The sequence below is a fragment of the Microplitis mediator genome, chromosome 1 (genome assembly GCF_029852145.1).
Source record: "Microplitis mediator isolate UGA2020A chromosome 1, iyMicMedi2.1, whole genome shotgun sequence".
NCBI lineage: Eukaryota > Metazoa > Arthropoda > Insecta > Hymenoptera > Braconidae > Microplitis > Microplitis mediator.
The window spans coordinates 27393486-27408205 of record NC_079969.1 but is presented as its reverse complement, the minus strand read 5'-3'; the positions used below and the strand labels follow the sequence as shown (position 1 = coordinate 27408205).

Sequence of the window (14720 nt, the reverse complement as noted above, 5' to 3'; positions counted from 1 at the left end):
CTTTTTTTTCTACATATATATACAGAAAAAAATATTTCTTGGCGCGAAAAATTTGAATCGCCCGATGAATTGAAAACAAAAAAATTCTTGGGGCGATAAAAAATTTTCATGAACAAGAAAATTTTTTTTCTGTGTATTTTTTTTTTGTTTAAATAATAAACAATAAAATTATTTATTAATTAATTAATTACAATTGTCATTAATTATAACTATTAACTCAACACATTCATCTAATTATAATTTTTTAAATATTAATTACCCTTATTTATTTAGTTAACTATTACGATTTAAATACTTAATTACGAAAATTAACTCCCGCTTATTACGGTATTTAAATAAATAATTAAAATAATAATTTATTAATTCATTAATTGCATTTTACTGGTCTCGGTTATCGACACACTGCAATTTATTAATATTATTACGAATTTAAATATATTTTCACTCGCTAATAATTACGGATTATTTTATTTTATAAATTAGCGAATTATAAATAATTAAAATATTTTTAAAGGCTACTTATTTATTTATTTATTTATAAAGGTCAATTATTATTATTGAAGACATTAATTAACGCCACACTTTTACATTCACTAACGTATTACATAGGCCATTGATTGTAGATCGCGATGTACTGGGTGATTACGTTTAATTAAATAATATTCATTAATTATTATATTTTATATTTATTAATAATTTTTTTTCATACGTTAATTCACCCGATACATTGGTCTTAATATTAATAATTTTAATTTACACATTTCGAGCGATTAATATTGTCAATGACGATTTTTTTTTTTTTTTTTTTTAAATATCAAGGGAACTTTAGGATTTACTCGTGTGTTGGAGCAAAAAGTGTTCAAAAAGAGAAATTAGTTTTTTATATTTATATGTATGTATGTATATATTTTTATGTATACTTATATATGTATATATACTTAAGGCTGACTAGTATAGTCTTTTTCTACTAGCTCGATAGAAAAGCTCAGAGTTTTATTTATTTATTATTATTTTTTTTTTTTTTTCATTTGTGAAATACTTAATTTTATTTTAATTATTTTACTGAGAGTACGTTCCCTTGACTTACAAGCGAAATATATAAATGCGCCGATTAATTTTTTTTTAATTTTTTTTATGAAGGCCAACTAATTAATTTTTAAATTATTAGGATGTTTTTTTTTAATGACAAATTATTTTTAATTATAATACTGGAGATAATGAAAAACGTGTTGGTTGCTTAACTAATTTTTTAAATAAATTTTGATTAATAATTAATGTGTAATTAATAATTAATAAGTTTTATTTTTTAAACAATTTTAGATATTGACAAGTTTTTTTTATAATTTTTAAAATTTATTCAAAATCTTAATTGTGGAAGTTAATCAGTATATAGGGAAGGGGGGGGGGAGGCAAAACCGGGTAATCCCAAAACTTTATGAAAATTTTTTTTTTTAATGCTTTTAAAAAATTCCATCATTTTTGTAAATTTAATTGAATGTTATCTTGATTTTTTTTGTTAACTTTTTTTAAAAATCCAGTGACAGTCGGAAAATGTTAATGACTTTTGGTTTATGATAAAAAAAATTTTTTTCACCTTTTTTAAGGGATACCCAATTTTTCCATGTACCCGAAGATCGGAACGTTCACGCAACGAAAATGAAAATAATTTATGTAATTTGAATCTGAAGGTGACTTAAAGGGTAGTTGGGGGTGGCCTGCAATTATCGGCTGACGTGCGAAACATTTCAGAAATCTAGATCCTGTAGATTTTCACTTTTCATTTCGTTTTTTCATTTTCGTTCCACGAAAATCGTTCCGATTTTCAAGTACATATTTTTCCCGCCAAAAATTCAAATTTTTTTCTAGTGGCAATTCAAAATTTTGTTTATTTACTTTGAATTTTATTAAAAAAAAGCTTTAGCGTATCGGAGTTCTCAAAAATTTGGTATTTGCATAAGTACCCCGTTTTGCCCCCCCTCCCCTATATCAACAACAGTAATAATAATAAATATAAATTATTATTATTAATAATAAATTTATCGTTTTCGTTGGTATGCTATACAGATTGTAATCCAACTAAATTCATACATTCACATATATTTATTTATTAATTAACATTTTTTAAAATTGCTCTGCTTACAATTGTATATATAGAATATACTAATTGAAATAAACTTCAGCCATTAGTTAATTAATAAATAAATTAATGAACAAGTCACATCTTTTTGTAGATAAAAAACCAACAAACTAAAATATAAAAATAATAATAATAAACTCAGCACGGTTTTAAATATTAAATATATATTTTAAATATTAATTGAAAGCTCATTGTGTGATAAGTTCACGTATCGTCAGCCTGAGAATTTTCTTCTCAATACATTTTTTCATAAACGTGTCTCGTAAAAAATTTTAACTCACATTTACTTTTTTTTTCTACTAATTAATATTTTATTATTTATTCATATCAATAAAATTGTGTGAAGATATTTAATAAATCTAAAATTAGTAAAAGATCAAGCAAGTCGAAAAAATTTTTTTTTACTTTTTTTTTTTTGTTATAAAGAGAGAAAAGTTTGTATTTTATTTTTTGCTGGAAAATTAATTATCCTCCACGCAACGGATTTTTTTTTACCATCTAAATCAATAGCGCGATAGTTTTTTTTTAATTGATCAATTAATTTATTTTTATCGAATTTTTTTTTAATACTACTTACGTTTAATTTATTATTTAATTTTAAATTAATATATATATTTATATGTTATATTAATTTGTAACTAAACGCGCGTTTTATTATTTATTTATCAATAAAAACTACCGGCGCTTTCAAAGCGCTCGCGACTCGATTGATTAATTAATTAATTTATTTATTTGTAATTATCTATAATCGACTAATACGGGTGATGCAAAAAAGTACCCTCGCATGATTGTACAGTTTCTCACTTATATTTTGTTTATATTTCAATCTTTGTAATTTTTATTATTTATTTTCTTTTTTTTTTTTGGTAAAATTTTAATAATTTTTTTAAATATTCAACTTAAAGAATTAAAATCTGTTAATTAGATCATTAATTGACTCATATTTTATCGTCATTAATTAATTTTTTATGAAACCACGATAATTATTCATCAAAAAAAAAAATAATGATTAATTTTCCGGAATAAAGTAAAAAAATAAAATAAAAATTTCGTTGTTTAAAAACGTGACTAAAATTTTAATTAAATGAAAATTTATCAGATAATTAATTTTTTTTTATTTAAGTATAAGCGGACTATGCAAGCAGAGTTTGAATAAATAATTAGGATTGAGGAGTTTTATAAATTACCGCTCGCTTGGGAGTTTTGTTGTCAATCGACCGGGACTAGACCGAGTTTCGCTAAACTTTTACCTAAATCCTAACTTTGATAAACTTTTTGCTAAAAAAAATTACTTGCACGATCGAGGGTATTATGGAACTAGTACTTAAATGTGTAGAAATTCAATAAAGTTTATAAGAGAGGAATTTAAATGCTGGCGTCAAAAATATATAAAACTATTGTCGTATTCGGTTGCGAAAAGTTGCCAGCTGGCAGGTCAGTTGAATAAAAGATTATTTTGGTCTAAGTTACTTTTTAGTGAATTGTTAAATCCATTGAGTTTTTCGAATCACCGAAGTTTCGGAAAATTTTCCTGATGTTTTAATCCGAGTGGTTTTTAAAAATTTCATTTGTTCAAAAGTTTGTATTTATATACGGAGTCAACGCGATTTGTAAACATGATAGCGGTCGCAATTCTTATCGGATTCTATTTAAGTTTTGTCGACTTTTTTATTGGGCATTTACTTATTTTTTATCAGATTTACTGATTAGTAAAGTCGGCCGATTAGTTTGAAATAGCATTCAAAATTTTGAAAATAAAAAAATTAATTTTCGTAATTTGTAATGAAGCAGAAGCTCGATTTTGTAAAAAGTGAATATTGTAATTAATAAAATAATTTTTCAAATTCTTATTTTTATCTGGTTTATAAAAGTTCAAAATTTTAGAAATTTTTTTAAAAATCTAATTTTTATTCTCACTAGTACTTCAAATTTTTAATTTTTTTAAATCGTAGATCACTTGCATTACAACGCAGTAATTAAAAATTAATTTCAAAGTTTTTTAATTAATTTACTTCTTAATTTTTTCAATGAAAAATTCCCATTAAATCGGAACAAATAACAGATTAATGAAACTCTAGTTGCATAGCCTCGAAATAAGTAATTTACTAGTTTAAGTTTAAAAACTAATTAATAAAATAAAAAAAGCCAATAATTAAAAATCACAACCATCAGTAGTTAAAAAATAAAATGACGATAAATTTTTTATAAACGACAGTTCCACATACCGCCACTAGATGGCCACGGAAAAGTCTTCTCGCATACACTAGGGATAAAACGTCATATATAACCCACCGTAATACTTCCGAAGCAGAGAGCTAATCGCGCCTACTTCATTTAATAATAATAATAATAATAATAATAATAATAATAATAAATAACTAAAACTTACTCTATATATTTTTTTGTTCCGTGTGACGGTTTTTCTGATTAACAATCGCATTTATTACAATAAACATTTATTTAAATTACTAGAAATCCGTATCAGATCAACAAGAAATTTATTAACTTTCCAATTGACATTTAATCTGCCATCAATTAAAAATTAATTATTCCTGGAATATAATTTCTCGTCGATCTGAAACGTGTGCTTTGTTTCTACAATACGAGGCAGTACATCTTCAGGCTTCTACTGCCGATTAATCGGCGTGATTAATTATTTATTTATTAATTAATTAATTAATTATATATTAATTATACTTATGAATGAGGTAAGACGAAGATCAAGATTTAAATTCATGACTACAGATGCATAATAAAAATTATATCGTCGCCTATTTTATTTAAAATTCATGATTATTGATTTAGTATTGCATTTTACGGAAGACTCGCGTCTGATAAAACGTAATTGATAATAATTAAAAATAAGGTAATTTTGATGAAATGATTAATGGAGGAAAGATATTAATTTTTATTATGAACATACGATCAAACTAAGATCAGCTGTTGTCATGAGCATCTTGATACTCTTCACTCTCGCGGTGAACAAGAACGTGGACTACCGTTGCTTCAGACTGTTGTCGAAGCAAGGGCGGTCTTACGGGCGGTATATTTGTCTCGGGACTTGGTTCTGTCACCAGTATACTGACATCACTGGCGTCGGGTATGCGTAGTGGTGCTGGTTCTGGGACAGGAACACTTTTTTTTCCCCTTAAACTACCGCAGCGGCGTGTTATTGCTTCTTTAATGTCGCGCTGTAGAATATTTAATGACAATGCAGTACCACTCGGCCTTATCGAACTGCGTTTAGACGTTGGCGGACTCAGCACGTCCTCGTCTGGGTACGACTCGACGGCGTCTTGACGACCCAGTGTCGCACCAGAGGATCTAAAATTTTTTTAAATCATTAATCCTGACAGTTAGCAAGGGGTCGCTTTTAATTTTCGCGCTCAAAAAATAAGAGTTTTGGAAAAAATTTAATTACTTGAATTTTCAAATTTTTTTTTTATTTGAGGCTGAGGTCTTGTAATTTTTGAATTTTTTTAAAAATCACAAATTATGAGATAAAAATTATTTGAAAAATTTCACATATGTCTTTTTAATTTCCTATATCCCAGACGAAAAAAAAATATATACGAGCAAATCTGAAATATTTCGCATATATGCAACATATAAATATATGCCTCATATATGCAGATTTGCCCGGATATATATTTTTTTCGTATGGGATGTGCATATGTTTAGTTTTTAAACTTCCCGCTATGAAAACACTTCCGTGTGTGTTCTATATATAGAAATTTTATAGAAAATCGATCGAAAATCCTGACACAGCTCTCTGAATTTGAAAATAGCGGCAAGTTTTGAGATTTCACCGCAGGGTCAACCGTTTTTCGGATTTTTTTTTCTTCAAATTGAATTGATAAAAAAAATTCAAAAATTTTTAATTATCTACTTCCTACAGAATCATTATTTAAAAATAATTAAGGAGACAAAATTATAATTTTTCAATTTCTTTTATTCAAAAATTTTTTTAATTCTCAGAATTTATTCTTTTTCTACAAAAAAAAATTTTGTCTAAGATTTAGACTTAAATTTTATAAAATTTGAATATTTAATGGATGTTATTATTAAAATTTTTTCCAAAACTCTCATTTTCGAAGAGCGCATGCTGAGCGACCCCTTAAAAAAAAATTTATTGAAAACTCGGATTATTTTTTAAAATTCTAGGCTATTTAGTCACTAGTTCTATCGCTATCCTTAAGCAAAAGAAATCATTAAGCATTTAAATTATTATTATTATTATTAATTTATAAGTTTATTTAAAATTTTATTCACTAAAGCTGTTCTATAGTACAGGAAGCAGGAGTTGTCTAGCTCGAGTTGTACAGAAGTACTAAAATTATAAATACAGCGAGAAATTTATTATTTATTATTTTTAAGGAGACCGCTGGCTTTTAAACTCACTCCTCTATTATTTAAATTTTATTTGTTAATTATTTGTAACGAGGCTTTTGATGACAATTAATTTTAATTAAATGACAATTTATATGCCGGTACATTTCCAGGCGATAAATAGTTTTAATTTCATAACTATTTTAGTATTCAGCATTTGAGTTTAGGAAATTAAATATTTTGTTAACCTCCGGTTAACTTTTCTCGCAAACTAAAATACTAAGAGACTTCCGCTTCTAACTTTAAAAAACTTTTTTTTTTGCCAACGTAATTAAATATTTATACCGCGACAAAAAATAATTTACATATTTTCGTATACAGTAAAATTTTTCCAGAAAAAAAGTAAAATAATTTGAAAGCCAGCGGTCCTCTTGGTGAAGTAAATTCTAGCCGCGCTAAAAAAGTTTCTACATAAAACTTGATCTTATCTATCGTTATCGAGTGAAGAATAAACGACAGCCGTCAACAGTATTTCGTTTTCTTTATACTTGTTTACCTATAGCATCAACTGCCTTCGGAGGTTTAAATTGCAAAGAAAAAATTTCAATAAATAAATGAATAAATAAATAAAAATTATTATGAAAGTGATAAAAAAATGTGCAATGCTATGTCTTGAGGTGATAAAAAACATCAGTATAATAAATAGACAAGTTACCTGACAGTGACGTGAGAGTCCGAGCCGGAGCTAGAGGTAGCCGAGGGCTGTTCCATGGTGGGCGAGGGACGGGACACGGTTAAGGAGGGTGGTTGCAGGTCCTCATGGGTCCCGGTGGCGCCGGAGAGAAGCAGCAGCGGTAAATTTGGAAATAACCAAGCCGATGCTGTCCCTAGCTCGCTAAGGTCGCTGGCGTCGCTGGCCCTGGAGGACTTGCGGCTACTGGCCCTACTTCCGCGGTGTACGTGGAGAAGGGCCGATAACTTACCACCCCACCCACCGCCTCTGCCTTCGCTGCCCATGCCACCCGGACTCGACGTTTGTGTTTGAGAATCTACCTCATGTGCTATTCTTTCACGTTCTTTTTTCATTCTAAATTAAGTATATCGAATTATTAGTAAATTCAAAATTTAATCGGCCATTTTTACCCGACAGTCACATGGCTCAAGCCCGAGTCGAAATTTAAAACGTATCTCAAAAGTTTCAGGCGTTTGAAACGTAATTTTTTAATTCCAATAAAAATTAAAAACGTCATGTACTGGGTATTAGGTGAAATTTTTTTTTTTCCATTTTCCGTCAAGTTATGACCTCTATGATGTTTTTATGATATTTCGGGCCAATATGTGATATATGAGGCATACTGGACTACTTTAAAAAAATTAGGAAAACGGTTGACCCCAAAGGCCATCCCTGCAACTTCCCGCTTATTCCATCCTTAAGCGCTCAAAATTGCACATTACGTTTTTGAGCTGAAACGTTTTAATCACGCTTACAACGTCTGAGACGCTTGAGATACGTTTTAAACGTCTGAGACGCTTAAGATACGTTTTAAATTTCGACTCGGGAGAAGACGGCAATTTTCAACTCCTTATATCTTGGTAACTATTGAGTTTTCTAAAAATTACAAGATACCTTTTTTGTAGAGAATTCAAAGCCCTACAAAAAAGGTCTCTCACAATTTTTTGAATTTCTCAATATTTACAGAGATATTTACAAAAAACCAATCATACTTTTTTTTTTGATAATTTTGAAATTTTTAATAGAAAATTTTGAAATTTGTTTGCTAAAATAAAAATAATTTTTTGGAAAATAATTTTTTTGTCATAGTACATTTACTCCCAAAAATTTTGGTGTAAAATTTATGCAAAAATATTAAAAGTGAAAAAAGTTACAGCTATTTTTATTAAAAAATAAAAAATGCCGAGACTATTAGTGCCGTAAATGTGACTGCTGCAGGTAAAGCGAATGAATAAAATAAAAAAATGATTACGTAATATAGTCGCGGAAGGTGCGTTGAATAAGTCTGGCAGCTTTGTCTTGTCTCTTCCAGATCCTCGTGGATGAGACAATTTCCAGTTCCTTCCTCGTCGGGAATTGTTTTTTGAATTTAACGTCCATTTGCTCCTGGAGTTTTCTGAAATCCTCCGACTCCTCGACGTGTCCAAGGACGTGCTTGACAAGTGCGTGTAGGATGTCCAGACAGTGTATTTTGTTACCTTTGGCGATAGGAAGATTAAAGCTCACCAATGCCACGACATTGGGCTTTGAAATTCCTAACGGAGGGTCTAAGCTCGCTATGAAGTCGCTCAGTTGTGAGAAACGTATGAATTGGGTTGCATGAGGATCATATCTATTTCAATAACACATTAATTAACCAATCAATTAATTAATTAATAAACTATTTAAATAATAAATATAATTTACTTTGACCATCTGATGTAAAACATTTCGAGATCATCCTCGACAATGCCGATCTCTTCTTCTTGGTGCGCCTGGTTAAAGTTTTCCAGGATAATTGCGATGTACATGTTGATCACTATCATGTAGCTGATGATGATGAAGGACGTGAAGTACGTAATGGCTAGGAGGGGTGACCCGCAGTCTCCGTTCAACTGCCGGCTGGTGGGGGTGGGATCGCAGTCCGGCGGTTGAACCATAAGAGACTCCAGGACGTCGTTCCATCCTGCCGACGTCATCAAGCGAAACAACAGCTGCATGCTCCGACCAAAGGTCTCGAAGTTCACCTTTTCATATTTTATATACATTTTACATATATTTTATTTTTCATTGCAATATTGCGCATCTCTGAGCCAGACTTTACACCTGATTCAAAGTTTGTCGCGATGCATTCGGATTAAGTAGACTACAGTTCGTATAACGGGATAATAAAATATATATGACGTACAGGGTAAACTCTTGCGAACCGGATAATTCAAAATATAGATTAATTCAATTTAAACTGCGTTTAATGTGTCAAACATGTCGAGTTTAAAAACTTAATTTCATATTAATTAATGTCTAAAGCCAAACTTTGTTCCCATACTCGTGTATGGAAACGCAATTAAATCTGAACACACGATAAATTTAATTTGTTTTTTTTCATCAGCTCCAGATTACTCTTTAACCGAACACGTGACAATAATTGCTGGTTAATTGATTTTATTAAAATTCCGCGGATTTTTGATAGTGAAAAAAATTTGAAAATTACGGGGCCTAAATTTAATTGCTCGTATTTATTGGAAAAAATTTTGTCGGGTCGTTTTTGAAAAAAATTTTAGTTTTCGATAATCGAGAGTTTGAAGGCTGGTTTCTGTTTTAGAACGAGAGCTCGAGTTCTGTCTAACTTTTTTTAACAGTTGTGACAACTTTTGACAATCCATTTTACTTTGACGTTTGATGTAAAGTAGAAAATTGAAATAAAAAGGATTTGAAGCTTAAAGACAAACTTTTACAAAGTTGTCAAAGTATAATTAAAAAAAAAAAATGAGGACTCAAAGGAAAGTTAAATTTATTTTTGGTTCTATTCGAAGTAATTTTTTTTTTAAATTAAACTGATATCTAAATCTCTCAGTTTATTTTGGACTTTCCCTGATAATTTTTTCAAAAATTTAAAAAATCGCATTCCCGCCATTGAGCGTAATTTGAAAAAAAAAAAAAAATATTTTGCTGATGTCAAGCTTTTGAGATGCGCAACGTAATTGATAAAATAAATTTTTAACACAAACCATGTCATCGAGAGCACCCTGCTTGCGTACGTGTCCGAAGACCGACATGCCGATAATTGCATAGATAAATGTAATGAGTGCGAGCAAAGCACCGATGTTAAACAGCGCCGGTAAACTGACAACCAGCGCAAACAGCAGTTTCCGAATACCCTTGGCGGCCTTGATAAGCCGCAGTATCCTGCCGATTCTGAACACCCTCACGACCCGCAGGAGCGTCGGTGACACGGGAAAGTCTATCATTATGTCCTCCATGAGGATTCCGAGTATCGACGCCAGCACAAGGATGAAGTCGAACAGGTTCCACGGCACCGTGAAATAGTGATAGCGTAGACCTATTATTTTAACAATCGCCTCCAACCCGAAGACCGTCGTAAAAAATGCATTGGACACTTCCAAAATAAAGAATATCGGATGCGGTTGGTTGTAATGCTCAATACCCATTGTCAGCATATTTAAAAATATCAATACGAATATTGCTATTTCAAACCTGTGCACAATAAATGTGTGTGTGTGTTTTTTTTTCATTTTAGCATTTAACATTTATTGAAATTATTCAGCCGTTAATTTTACTACGACAGCTGTATAAAAAATAGCATGTGGATATATATTAAGTAATCAACTATCTTTAAATTTTATTACCTCCTGGAGTTGGACAAGTCGTAGAACATGGCGAGGAATTGATTCATCGGACGTTTTATTACTTTTTGAGGCTTTTTACGACCTAGTTTTTTCATGGCTGTGTAGTAGTGCTTCTGACTTTCGGTCAGAAACATTTCTAGCACGCCACCTTCGTACTATAAACATAAAGATTACAAAATAATGTTATAATAATAAATTTTTACAGTTATAGGGTAATTCGGGGTCATATTTGCTATAGAGTAATATAACGTCTTGTACTACCTATTTATTTTTAACTTTTTATAAAATTCATTTATTTAAAAAATTTCGTGTACCGACTTTCAAAAAAATTCAAAAATACCGCGATTATTTTTGTATTAAAAATTACCGTCCAATTTAGAGTGATTCCAGATCTGATTTTTATTTTTATTTTTACTTTTTCGTAATAGAAAAATTTTTTGAATGGGGTAGAGGTACCATTTGTGGGCACTGCTCCATTTTTGGACATTTAATCCTTTATTTTAATTAATGAAAAAGTGTAAAATAAAATTTTCATTTTAATAGTGGAATAGAAGTATCTTTAAACATATTTTAAAAATTGATTATGTTATTGGGTCTTTTACAAATTATTTTATTTCAATTTTTCAAGTGTCCAAAACTGGCCCTAAAGTGACCAAAAACGGTACCTCTACCCTATTTTTCATTGTGCAAATGAGCGCCATTTTTAAAATAAAATAAAAGTCAAACTTTACCCGCATGGAAAAATATATATGTGAAAAATATACTCATAAATATATGTCAAATATAAGTCAAATATAGAAATATATATTTTGACATATATGTTTTTTGCATTAAATTATATGTGCACATATATTGTTACATATATGTGTAAATATATGTTTATGTATAAGACGGCATATATGTTTGCATATATTCTTATATATGTCACATATATTTTACATATACGCCAACATATATTTTTACATATATGTTTGTATATATGTAAAAAGTTATTTTCACATAAATTTTTACATATATACTAAATATATTTTGACTTACATATTTGTGTATATATACGAGCATGTATATACAAATATATGCAGACATATATTTTTTTATATATGTTTGTATGTATACCCACATATATTCTCTAGACTTTTTCAGAGTTTTTCATAGTAAAGTCCGAAAAATTTCCACTAGGGATTTCAGGTATTGAAAATTAAAAAAATTCATGTAAGTTTGTGATATTGTATCAAATATGTTGAAATATATGTCAATATATATTTGCATATATGTTTGCATATATGTAAATATATATGTTTCTATATAGATTAATATATATGTGAATGTATATAGCTGTATATATGTTGAGATATATAATTACATATATGTTGATACATATATTGAGATATATACTTTCGTACATTTATATATATATGCAGACATATACATTGACGTATATGAAAAAATATATGTCTGCATATATTTCTTATATATTCCACGTATATCCTGACATATATGAAATCATACATTTATATCAACATATAACTGCAAATATATTTGACGTATATTTTTTTTGCGTACATATATTTTGTATATATCACATATACGTCACGTATATTTTCGACATATATATTTTTTCATGCGGGTACTCGCATTAATTGAGTAATTTTTACTGCAGGACTTATTGGGAAATTTTTCCAGGGGTCGGTTGTGCCCCGGTCTCTCTTATATATTAAGTGTTGGCAGACTTACCTTTTTTTTAAGCATATTAAAATTATCAATGATAACTCCGATGAATAGATTGAGAGTAAAGAATGAACCGCATACGATGAATATAACAAAGTAGATGTAAGCCCATAGATTAGCTTCCCTTTGAGGTTGAAGGTCGACGCCCCGCGCATCAACAGCGTCCTCCATAACTTCCATCCAGCCCTCAAAGGTCGCGACTTGGAACAACGCCAGATAAGCGATACCAACGTGATCGAAAGTTATCTTGCTGTTCTCCCAAGTGTAATTTCCACTCAGGCAATCGTTCTTCGTGTTCACTATCTATATCAACAGAGACAGGGAATCGGAAAACATGAAATAAAAAAATCAAAAGAGGAATGTTCGAATATATATAACTATTGTCAGTTTATCTGCAGCTAATTTCTTTGACGGCAATAAAAAGATAATGGATGTCGAGTGTTATGTCTATTGCTTTTCACTCACCGAAATGTCTAGCAGTTCGCCATACTCGTCTAGACATTTGAAGAACTTTCCACCGAAAAATTGAACTCCCATTATAGAAAATATCAGCCAAAACACGAGACAGACGAGGAGCACGTTGAAAATACTAGGTATTGCGTACATCAACGCGTTCACTACAATCTGTAATTAATATTCATTACTTAATAGATTTTTCCGATGACTTAATTATTATTTTATTAAACACTTCATGTAAAAGAGGCTCTGGCAAAATAGGGTACCAAGAATTTTTTTTTCTCAGTCATTAATTACTTTTTATAATACGATCCTGAAGTCAGCAGACAATTACAAATTTTTGGATTTTTTTTGAACAATTGAATTTGAAAAAAAAAAAAAAAAACTAAAAATATGCAAATGCAGAAAATTCAAAAGACTACAAGTGCAATTTTTTTAAATATTTTTTTTTTTCATAATTTATCGTTTTTTAAAAAATCCAAAAATTATCAGACGTCGGCTAATTTCAGTATCATTTTTATGATACTGAAGTTAGCCGACGTCTGATAATTTTTTGACTTTTTTTTAAGGAATAAATTATAAAAAAAAATATTTGAAAAATTTGCACCTGTAGTTTTTTAAATTTTCTACATGTGCATTTTTTTATTTTTTGTTTTTTTGTAATTGATTTGCTGAAAAAAAAAATCCAAAAATTACTAATTGTCTGCTAACTTCGGAATCATAACTTTTTTGAAAATTATTATTTTTCTTGCTTTTAAAATTAATAGCAGGTCATACTTTTTATCAAAAGGACGTTTTTCCTGCAGTCAAATAAATTTTCTCTGTGTTGGCATCAGTAGCCTTCGGCTTATGATGCCAACGCATAATAATTTCTCGCCGCTTCTAATTATTAATTATAATTTCATAGTTCATTTGAAAGTATCAGATTTCGTTAGTGTCGAAGACTAGGGTACAATAGCGCATGCATTAATCATTTAAAAAAATATTTCCGCGGTGACATTTGGAGAAATAATGATCCGGATATTATTACGATAATTTAAAAAAAATTTTATTTATTTTCCAAATTAATTATCCGACCCCTTAATTTTTGTAAGCCTTCTTTTAAAATTTATTTAAGTACACAATTAATATGACAAATAATTGCCGTGGGTTCAAATAAAAATAAATCCACCGGAAACGTTGAGTCCAATTCATTTCAGAGCGCGGGAAAAAAAGAATCTTTTAAATCAACTAATTAGTCATTAGCAATTCATGTTTTGAATAAATTAAGTCAGTAGCCAAGTACCTGCTAGTAATTATTGCCCTAAAATTTACCGTGGTAGTAAAATATTTTAGTACATGAATAATTTTGAAGTGAGAAAAAAAAACTTATTATTTGTCGATTGAAAACTAATTAAGAGAAGACGTTTTCAATAGATCTTACCCTCATGCCTTGCCATCTTGAGATTGCCCTGAGTGGCCTCAATGCCCTGAGTGTTCTCAACGACCTCAGTACTTTGAGGTTTTCATTTTCTTCTATCAAAAGACTAAACATGGAAACCTGTTGAGCAAATCACTTAATTTTATTGATTTGTTTACTTATTTTTTTTTTTTTAAAGCTCCTACGAACTAATATATCACAGAGCTTTTTTTGTTTCACATTTATACATCTACATATATGTCTATGATATATATGTGTATATATAAATATTTTTTTTCAACAGACAGCATG

The 14720-nt window shown here is 29.5% G+C and overlaps 1 protein-coding gene across 4 annotated transcripts in view; it reads right to left on the bottom strand.

Moving 5' to 3' along the window:
- Positions 1 to 516: 516 nt before the first annotated feature.
- The window catches only part of LOC130666691 (sodium channel protein 60E), a 61011-nt gene continuing 46807 nt past the window's right edge, over positions 517 to 14720 (bottom strand). For 3 of the 4 annotated variants that reach the window (XM_057467898.1, XM_057467908.1, XM_057467926.1), the window contains exons 13-21: positions 14433 to 14549; positions 13019 to 13177; positions 12560 to 12856; positions 10826 to 10980; positions 10187 to 10673; positions 8886 to 9205; positions 8452 to 8811; positions 7182 to 7553; positions 517 to 5461 (exon numbers count right to left, since the gene is read on the bottom strand). In XM_057467898.1, coding sequence (XP_057323881.1) covers positions 5074 to 5461; positions 7182 to 7553; positions 8452 to 8811; positions 8886 to 9205; positions 10187 to 10673; positions 10826 to 10980; positions 12560 to 12856; positions 13019 to 13177; positions 14433 to 14549 — 2655 coding nt within the window. In that variant the 3' untranslated portion in view covers positions 517 to 5073. Of the gene's footprint in view, positions 5462 to 7022; positions 7039 to 7181; positions 7554 to 8451; positions 8812 to 8885; positions 9206 to 10186; positions 10674 to 10825; positions 10981 to 12559; positions 12857 to 13018; positions 13178 to 14432; positions 14550 to 14720 lie in introns of all 4 variants that reach the window. The other variant, XM_057467918.1, reaches the window with a different exon arrangement.